The 10,936-nt window shown below is 40.8% G+C and overlaps 1 protein-coding gene across 1 annotated transcript; it reads left to right on the forward strand.

The window, feature by feature from the left end:
* The first annotated feature begins 1,536 nt into the window (after positions 1–1,536).
* On the forward strand, positions 1,537–9,846 carry LOC136444748 (uncharacterized). Its single transcript, XM_066442465.1, has 10 exons — positions 1,537–1,858; positions 3,019–3,129; positions 4,240–4,367; positions 4,565–4,783; positions 5,222–5,303; positions 5,902–6,058; positions 6,856–7,025; positions 7,356–7,520; positions 8,373–8,500; positions 9,101–9,846. Exons 1-10 carry the CDS (start codon positions 1,629–1,631, stop codon positions 9,322–9,324), a joined length of 1,614 nt encoding a protein of 537 aa, XP_066298562.1. The 5' UTR covers positions 1,537–1,628; the 3' UTR covers positions 9,325–9,846.
* The last annotated feature ends 1,090 nt before the right edge of the window (positions 9,847–10,936 follow it).

A 10,936-nucleotide genomic window follows, 5' to 3' on the forward strand; every position in this document is an offset into this window, starting at 1 on the left:
GGCTTTGAATTGTGCCACGTTTCTATGGCATCAGCTGAAATACGGTCACAATTATAGAATGAAATTTCACCCTTAAATACAGGTACCTACACTTAGCATGAACTATTAATCAAATACAACATTTAATGCATGAATGAAATATTTAAAAAAAATGTAATAGCTGTTCTTGATCAAAGTATGTACATGCCAAAGGTCCACTTAATTGACCTAACAATGAAAGTGCATGTATCATACCCTGATAACGCGAAGGAACAGAAAAACAGGAAGCAATACAGGAAGACAAAAAAATTAACGGAACAAAAAGAGCAGTTACTGTAGCAGTGTACCTGTATGTGATCATTTTGGCATGCATCATCACTTTCCCTAAAAGGCTTTTGTATTATGACCCTCACCAACCTTGGCACGTAGCGACAACGGTGCGTGTATGTATATATCTAATTTCCATGTAGTGTAAATCGATTAAATCCCGTCATTTCACACAAACATCGCCCTTGCGTTATCAGTTCAGAAGTCGGCCGGTCACACTGAGCAAATGAAGTAATCAAATAGAAGGCCTGCGTGTCATAGATTCAGGTACAGAACACGAGACGAACTATAGCGCTCACATACTTTATGGGACCTGACGGTACTTTTGTAAGGATCTGCAAGAGTGCACGTCTGTGTCGAACAAGGTTTACGTAAGCACCTTTCAGCTTTAAACAGCATTATTGTAGAAAGTGGGGTGGAGACTTTCAACACCTGCGGCATTGTTAACAAAGAACAATACTTGTCAAAAGAACAATACTTGTCATTTAAATTTGATATGACGTCAAATGATGTATACAGTCAGCCACACGTCTGACAAAATGAACAGCCTAGCCTTCACTTGAAAGTTCATCTGTGTTGGTAGAAGTCATTCTGAATGGAGTTTAAACTGTAAATGCCAACACAAAAATTGGACTTACCCAAATTTTCGACTGATCAGCTCCTTGACAAAGACAAAGACTGGAGCTGATCAGTCGAAAATTTGGGTAAGTCCAATTTTTGTGTTGGCATTTACAGTTTAAACTCCATTCAGAACAGCCTAGCCGTCAAATCAAGCATGTAAACTGGACCTTTGCACAACTTACAAGTTAAAGAAGGTCTAGTCTTAGAAAAAGAATATCCGCAGTGTCTACAAGTCTACCGACTGATTTTGTGTAAACCACAATCTATTTTTGAGTTGGATCGTAAAATCTTCATAGCGCCGCCCTCGTACATAGCACGTGTACAAAAATATTAGTCGGATGATGCCACTAAAGCAAAATCCGAGTAGGTTTGGAAAGCGCGAAACATATGATTCCATACATATATATATACATATACATATACATATACATATACATATACATATACATATACATATACATATACATATACATATACATATATATATATATAGAGAGAGAGGAATTCAACAAGACCCAAATATATAAAATAAGTCTTGAAATTACAAAAAAAGGAAGCATACACTGCGAGCCAACGTACACCCCCGCAAATCATCGTACAGTCTATTGTGGTGCGAGTCAGCCAGGTTTACCGTTTCAGTTCAGGTCACCTGTAGGGCAAATTGACGTGGCATCCGCTCATTAAAAAAACCGGTTTTGGGGATGGCAATGGCGCACATCAACAGAAGACTAGCGATCACGGTCCTGGTGTCGTTTGTAGCAGGCATGGTAATTCAGATGTTCTTCAACGCGTACGAAGTCAGCCTGTCCGAAGGTTGGCCGGCTATAACGCCATACTCCTGTCCGGTAAGGTTTAGGGTGGTAGGGAACTGCTCGTGCCTGGAGTTGCAGTCTCAGCTGTCCACGTGCCACCAAACAAAGTTCGTCACACAGTGAGTACTAATCTTTCATTTGTTTCAACCTTATATGACTGGCCTCATTCAGCAACCTGTTAATTGCTCTTCAGCGTGTCACATAAGCACTGAGCCACAAGGAAGGCATGAATAATGTATTGCAGACAACTCGCCACCTGGTAGTTAACCTGCCTATTCAACAGCAAATTATATTAAAGTTTGTCATGGAATGTTGATATGCTACAATTCACAGGATAACAACAGTGTGTTTCCGGGTCACCCTGCGAATTGCAGCATATCACCATTTAATGACAAACTTTTCTGTTCAATACGCCAGGTCTTAATCAACGCCAGGTGGTGTTACGTTGTCTGTAATCAAGTCACATATACCCAAATTCAAAGGGTTCTTATTACCAATACGTGAATCTCATCACTGTAATAGGAACGTTTCCATAAAGTAAGACTAATATGTTTCACTGATACCCCGCAGTGTAGTCGTCCACAAGATTTTCGATCGGGTGCCACTCTGTTCCGTACTGTGGAGACATAAAAACAGTTTCTTTTCTCCGCCTCCGAGCTCAAGTCGTTGTCTGTGTGCCCATTCTCTACATCATTTGTTTAAACAATCGTATGCTCAAACACATTTGTCTAACCCTGTGCTGAAGGCAGCCATCTTGGTCTCCATGGCTCTGAAATGGTCAGCCGAACTGTGGCTGATATGTGTCAGGGGCTTTGTATGCCGGGAAAAAGTGACCAAATGGGTCTGGCTGTACAGTGGCCTAAACAAAATGGTGTTCTGTTATAAAGGACTTAAGGAAATGTTATAAGTCGCTACTAGCAACTTATAACATTTTCTTGCTAGTCACTCTGTCGCCAGTAACGAATTCGTAAGGCTAAGTTGGGTATAGTTTTTTTTTCCTGTGACACTGGAAAATAATGTTGCTTGGCTGCGCAGTCACTCATTGCGCAGGAAGTTGGTACTCATTAACCCTGTTCAGACTTGTACGTGCTTTAGTAAAGTTTAGTAAACGAAGCAGCTAATCATGAGTTAATAATTAAGCGTACCGTACCACCCAGGCCAGGGGGTGGATGAATAATACTTGGCTGCGATCTTCTGCACATGGACAATAAAACAGCCAACTTTACAGCTTTGTTCCACAAACATGGTATAATATTTTTTTTCATTTCCTCTTGTACAGGTTCAAGTCATGCCATGTCCCTATACACAAGAGGAAGACGGGCATCAAGGGCCCAAAGAAAGTATTTTTAGACTGCGGTGCAAATGTTGCCTCCAGCGTTCAGCTGTTCAGGTATCATGCACTTGCCTTGTTTGAGTAGTGTAGACTTTTGCAGAAGCCCATACACAGAAGCAACATTGTGTACGTACGTGGACCCTGACTACAAACTTGGACATGATGTGATACTATTTGTTATTTTATGTGTTCTCTCTTTCTGTCTATTAGAATACGGGTGATAATCAAGGGTTGATGACCCGCCCCGAGGTGTATATGGTGTCATAACGCCTGGCTATGTGCTTCGCTCACTCGCGCGATCGGTGCTTTTATTCGGTGGTTATAGCACATAGCCAGGCGTTATGACACCATATACACCGAGGAATAGGCGGGTCATTAACGTTATTATCATATAGCCTATCCAAAGTGACCCATATAAGAGTAGACAATTCCTGTATGACGCATAGATCCCTTATACTATTAAGAATGCATTTCAGAATTTACATTTGTCCTTTTTGTACAGAAGATGAAAGATTTCATTTTGAAACCCAAAATTTCCACAGATGATATTCAATAACATTGCAATCTTGGCATGTCAAATCTTTTTCAAATCTATTCTATTATCTATCATCATCATTCCTCCCTGCTGGGTGTCCTTCTGATTAGTCAATGCTTTGGGCGGCTCCACTTACAGTTAGGGGTGAATTCTGTTTTCCGTTTAGATTTGACTTGTATTGAAATGGTTTATTCTATTTTGTCAGATCATATGCTTACAAAATATTTGATTTATTCTAAGATAGAAAACATTTTTGGGAACAAATAAACATTATACGAATGTTAAGTTAACGGAACGGGTGAACGGGTGTTTATGGCGTCATAACACATACGGAATGGAGGCCTCTGTTTGGTCGACGCCATCTGGGTATGTGATAATACGATAAAGCCCCTATCGAGTCAGTCATTTCATCACTACTCATATTTCAGACAATGACTGTGTGGTAGTTTTTGTATCATATCACATATCGAAATGCATCAATGAATACCAGTGGGTCCTGTATTTAGCTTATGTTGATGTTGGTGAGTTACATAATCTGTTAGACTAAAAAACGAAACACTTGCATAGACTCCAGGCTGTAAGTTTACCATGGTGTAACAATGTTTATGAGACTCATATGTTCACCATTGCAGAGAAACGTACCCGGACGGCCATAACTACGTCATCCATTCGTTCGAGCTGGACGAGCGACTACAGCCGTACTTCGCTCCGTACTCCAACCACGTGCTTCACTGTCCAACAGCGGTCTCCGACAAAGACGGTATTGAAAAGATTTTAAAAATGACGGTAGACTCATTAGACAAATTGGTGCAGATGTCCCAATACTATACTGAAATTCTAAAGTTCGGGCTTCTTACATTGTACAAGTGGTCAAAACACCTAGCAGGATATAAAGTAATCAATTTAAAAAGAACTTCTTAACGCGCACTTTCTAATGATGAGTGGAATGTGTTTCAGGAGAGATGACGGCATTTTCTGAATCGGCCTGGTCCCCAGACAAGGGGAAAAACAACGGCAGAGACATGCAGTGGGGAGGGGGGTCGCTGTTCGTTAGTGAAGACGAGAAAAAGGACACCGAAACTGGAGGGACGAGAAAACTGTCTTACCGTAAAAAGGTGCCAACGGTAGACCTGTCCAGGTGGATACAGTCGAACTTTGCAGTTGAAGATGAAATAGGTAGGACTAGTTATTGTTCTGTGTTACAAACATTGAGTAGACCATGTATGCCGAAGGTTTTTTGGTCGTTTGCCCTTACTGATGTCAGAGAAACAGACGAAATATTTATTTTCTCTATTTGAATATACCTTGGTCATTAAAACATCTCTAATCAGTAATATATTTGCATATGAATGATAACAAGGTTGATCAAATGTATACGTCGTTAAACCTTGTATCTACTTCATATCTTGCTCACACAGAATCCCGAAGAGTTGATGGAAGCCAGGGGAATGGAAGCCATGTTAAAGATGCTCTATCTAATTCAGATCCCCGGCATTTTTCATGACATAAATACGACCCCCTATAAACTATTGGGTTTATGGCTTCCTTTCCTATCATCATACACTAGAAACAATTGCAACACACCGAAGTGTCGATCACTATTCTATTCTGCAGTGTTCAAGCTCGACGTCGAAGGAGCAGAGTATGGCATTCTCAAGAAGATGCTGAAAGAAGACACCTTCCGCTGGATTGACAAGTAGGGACATAAAGCCCATTTCAAAGTATAACCAAAAGAATAGCATACCAAAGAATTGTATATACCCATTTTACCATACTTTGGTAATGACAAAATCCTACAGACTAAGATTCTTGGAAAAACATCAACTCAAGAATCTTGCGCCGCGTACAACAAAACTATATTCAGGACTACCCCCCCCTATCATTTGTAACAGTACACTGACTTCGATATGCGTGTATCTTCATCGATCAGTCCAAAATGGCAACCACGTAAAGATATACTGTTTCATAACTGAAATGATTAAGAATGGATGACTAAGATTCATTGAAGTTCCATAGGATTGTGGGTAATGTCAAAGGTTAATATTCCTAACAAATAAACATGATCTATTTGGTTTCTGCAAAACATGCCAAAGAAATGTTGACAAGTTAGGGGCCTTGATTTTTTCCCTATGCACATGCGCATTAACACTTGACTTGAAACGGTTAACTAGCTTATCAGATATGAGAATACATTGTGCGAATGTATGATACGTCTTGTACTTTCTCCTTTAACCTTAAATGTATTCTAAATTTAAACAGAATGTGGTGGCCGTTTGTCGTTGTTAAATCTGCAGGTTTTACGGTGAGTTCCATCCCTGGCAGCCAACAGGACTAAGCAACAGGGAGAAGAGCCAGTTGTTGGACGAGCTGACGCAGAAGAAGATCACACAGCTGTCGTGGGCGGCAGAAGTGCTTGATTACCAGGACATCGAGGAGCTGCACGAGTCAAAGGTTAGAAATAATGTATACATGTTGAGGTCTAAAAATGTTTACATGTGTAGGGAATGTAAATGTGTAAAAAATGTATACATGTAAATGTCTAAAAATGTATACAGCAAATGTCTAAAAAACGCATACATGTAAAGATATAAAATGTCTAAAAATGTATACAGTAAAGGTCTAAAAAATGCATACATGCAAAGATATAAAATGTGTACATGTTAAGGTCTAAAAATGTATACATGTAAAGGTCTAAATATGTATACATGTAAAGGTCTAAAAAATGTTAACATGTAAAGGTCTGAAAATGTATACATGTAAATGTCTAAAAAATGTATCCATGTAAAGGTCTAAAAATGTATGCAAAGTCATGTAAAGGTCTAAAAATGTATACATGTAAAGGTCGAAAACTACGCGTTGTTGTCAGAAGAAAGATAACCTTTATTGGTAGAAAGACGCCAATATAGACTCTGTAAGAAATTAGAAATTAGAATAATATATGGTAGGTTGCATTACATCGATGAAGGTTAGACATCCAGGTAGTAAGATACACAAGCTTAAGATTACAGTTACTCAAGCAACTGGACAATTCTGCAAAATGTAAGACGTTCACTCTTGCTGATGTAGGTTGCGCTGTGTCTCCGGCCTTCTTCGGGTTGAATGACTAGATACTTCCATCACGTGACCCGCAGATAACTGATTTGATTACTATCTGGAGACCCAAGTTCATACCTGCCTTTGGTGACTATGAATCCCTTCTATAAGATGGTTTGCACATGTTTAGGAATAATCCATGTATACTTGATTAGGTCCCACGTGGAACCAGCGGTACAGCCGGGACTATCTACCGGTCGTGTGGAGTCGGTAGCCCGTCTGTTCCCGGCCGTGTGTCCCTGGTGATAGAGGTGGGCATGAACGCGAAGATGGCGCACAGGCTGATCGAAACCATCCGAGCTTACAGGGCTTACATTCCCATCAGGTATGAAGAAGTTGATATAAAAAAGTGTTAACACGATACCTATGCAATTGTAGCGATTAAAAAAAAAACTATGTTTGCGTATTATTAGTAATATTCGATTCAGCTAAAGGAATAAGTACGAATATCTCTATCAAGTACCTGCATCGTTTTATTGTGCACGTGTATGATCACATTCTTTGACATAATGGTCTTTGAAACTAGTCCATTTGGGTACACGTTTCGCGAAAAGTAAGTAACTATTAATAAAGTGTAACTAAATGTGAGTGTATAGAACAGTGATCGGAAACAACAAATGTACGCAACTCTCTGTTGAATGAATACGATTTTCAGCATATTTGTGTACGGAGACTTTACCGAGCTTTATCCCGAGATGATCTTAAACTGGTCCCTGAACCACACCATCGGGGTCCGAGAGGGACACCCGTACCCGCCGGGACACTTCGACATGATCAACCCGAGTTGGATCCGCACGAACCTCATCATTAGTGTGCTCCGGTCAGTTTTGGAACCTCATTTTGTTTTTGTGCCTTATCATCCTTTGTGTTACATGTAAAATATCAAGATGTCGTTGTGGAATAATGCTAGCCTGGGTGCCAGCCTTATTCTGTTGGTCGCTTCTGTGGCTTATGCCTCCGCCAGGACCTCCTACGGGTGTATGGATCGTAGAATTTGACAGAAAAAAGAATAATTAGCCAGTAGAATCAGTCCACGGTGAAGATCATTTGCTCGTGTAGACTAACTGCGCCTGCAAATGAAACCCTCGGGTGGCCAGACTTTCCTGGCAAATATTCTCCCTATAGCTGGCGTAGTTAGTCTGGTAGAGGCTATCTGTAGCTACAGAAGCGACCGAGAGAGCGGAGTAAAGCTAATAACAAATCATGACCATAGCATGTTCAGAACACAAGATTTGAAAAGCGTAAGTTCCCCTGAAGTACCATATCGCTAGGGGGCCCAAAATCTAATCATTTCAAGGTCTTACACAGACCTACCCACCTACAGAATATGAAGACAATACATTCAGGCATTGTTGAGTTATCGTACCATGGACTTTTATATTCCTGTGCAATTCCTAGAATTCTTGCAAACTGCACACAATATATATACCAATTTGGCTCGCCCCTGAGGCGTCGACAAAAAGGCTGGCACGTGCACCCAGGCTACAGTAATGCTGGCAACATACTGCCTGCTTTCATCGCATTGCATTGCATTGTCCTTTTGTATTGCTGATCATGACTAGCATCAATGTCCAAAATATCACATATACTTTATCAAACGAAATCACAAACCCTTTCATGCATGTTCTAACTCTTACCACATTTTCTCATTCGCGATGATACTGTACTTCAGTCTCCACGAGCTTAGTCTACAGCCGGCGTTCTACCTTCCCGCCAGCACTCGTAGGGACATCACGCGCCCTGCGGCACTGAGAGACCTGCGCGTCGTGTATCCAACCGCACGGTTCCCTCCAACTAAAGGTTTGTACACGTCAAAACATCCAGGACTTTGGTATCACTTTGCTCCAAAATAGTAGGAGGTACATACAGACCTTCAGAGATCCCCACACCTTAAACAGGGTAACATGATGATCGTATTTTACTACGTTCAATATTCAGCGTACATTTTGAAGAGTTAGGAGCATGGATTACATGGTTGAATGTGTGTGATGGCCAAAATATATCAGCTCTTAGCTTGTTGTTAGTCGTTGATAGATAATAACCATTTGCACATGGCCATGGCCAAAATATATCAGCTCTTAGCTTGTTGTTAGTCGTTGATAGATAATAACCATTTTCACATGGCCATGGCCAAAATATATCAGCTCTTAGCTTGTTGTTAGTCGTTGATAGATAATAACCATTTGCACATATACATTCACAGCCTTGGCTGCCTTTCGGTTTGACCAATGATTTAAATAAGTATGAATAGGTAATACCTGAAATATGTAAAGGTGGTAAAACGGAACTATATGTCAAAACCCTTGTGGTATGCACGAACTCGTCATATTTGCTGAATGATTTGTTTCCTTTTTTGTCAGGTATTGAAACAAAACATGAGTGTTCTTCTTTCACATGCAGGGACTCTGCTCACCTATAACAACTACTACTACTACCGAAGCGTCGAGCGCGTGCCCAAAGCTTTGCGCATGCTCAGTACAGCTCTCGGCCAGAACGGAGGTATCGTGAGCCTCGACTCTGATCACCCGGACAGCTACATGATCGCCGTGTTCCTCCTGGACTATCTGGTAGAGAACTCTGGTTTTCAACTAGTTGGAATTAATGACTGTGTAGCAGGGTTCTAATCATAAAGCAGTAGTCACACTCGTGTCCAGCACCGGATATTAGCCATAGGTTTATGATCTCGCTGTTGCCAAGAATGCAGGACTGCCCCCGGATGTACTCACAAACATTTACCTGTCTTTTATTCGACCTATCTTAGAACACGCTAGCCCGGCATGGGGAGCTGACGCTGTATAATAAGAACTAATCTACTACTATCCGATTGCAGTTAACTTCGAATTTACCCAGATTGTTTTGGGACAACATATCGATGATTTGTTTTGACTGTTTTAATCATGTTTGTTCGCATGTGATATGCGTAATTTTGATACTATGTAATGTAACGATCAATTTTATGTAACTATCAACACATTTCATGTTAAATTTCATGTAAACATGAGGATACAACATGCAAGGTTGATTGTGATAAATCTGAATCTGAATCGCGTTAGGGTCTAAAACAAACAATTTTCGTCTGGTCTGAGAAATGCCGCTTTCTATGTCATGTGCCTCAAGCTCAACAGAATAAACTTTTTTAGAATTTACAGTTGCCATGTCTCTGTTATTGTGTTGGCTCTCTATATATATCTCACGGTGGTGACGTTAACAACCTTGCTTGGCTCCTTTGTTCTGCGCGCTCTTGTGACGCCATATCATCACCGATTTGGGCAATTTCTAGCTTCCAGAATTTTATCATCATCATCATCATTATCAAATTCTTATCATTCTGATCATTATTCCTATAACCCGGTATGGCGATGGGAACACCATTGTCTGAGTATGCATAAAAAGACCCTCTCCACGTTAGGCTAACGTGCTTCGTGGCTTGTGTTTCGGAGAAGGTTTTCTAGTTCTTCGTCTGGTCGATGTACAGGATCATAACATTCAAGTTTTTGCAGAAATCACGTTCTCCCCAGCGCCTTCTGTACGGTAACCGGTTGTTTCGCTACATTGTCAGTTCGCTACAGTCGTTTCGTTCGCTACATGACTACATGTCATTAGTTGTTTCGCTACATGGCACAAAGTTATTTCGCTACATGGTACAAGTTCTTTCGCTACACGGTACAACTTCTATCGCTAAATGTGAATGTTATTTCTCTAGATTGACTAGTAACATAGAATGGTACTACAAAACTTATGTATTGTCAGTGAATGGAATCGGGCATCCGCGGAAAATTTTTAAGGTGTTTGAAGAGCTTTGTGTCATGTAGCGAAACGACTTGCCATGTAGCGAAAAGTACTGTAGCGAACTGCCAATGTAGCGAAAAAAAAACTGTAACCTTCTGTACCACTAAACTAGGCACCAGTACCCCCCATGTATTCCCATCAGCCTCTCACAAGCATATCGGCCGTATTGATGTTTTTCGACGCCAAACGGGCGTAAACAATAGTTGTTTCTATATATGTTATAATCAGGTCAACTTACGTTTGCAGTTGAAGTCATATCTGAAGGAATGAACCTGCCTTCCTTCAAAAATCGCCACTGGGCGCCCCCCTCCCCATTGAGTGATAGACAGGTATTCACGTCAGTTTCGTGACCGTAAAATGAATGAGAACATGCTTCCAGTCACCCGAGACAATGCCGTTATGTAATCTGCAGGCAGACTTTGTGAGGGAGAATTGTGACGTTTGCTC

The sequence above is a fragment of the Branchiostoma lanceolatum genome, chromosome 11, assembly GCF_035083965.1.
Source record: "Branchiostoma lanceolatum isolate klBraLanc5 chromosome 11, klBraLanc5.hap2, whole genome shotgun sequence".
NCBI lineage: Eukaryota > Metazoa > Chordata > Leptocardii > Amphioxiformes > Branchiostomatidae > Branchiostoma > Branchiostoma lanceolatum.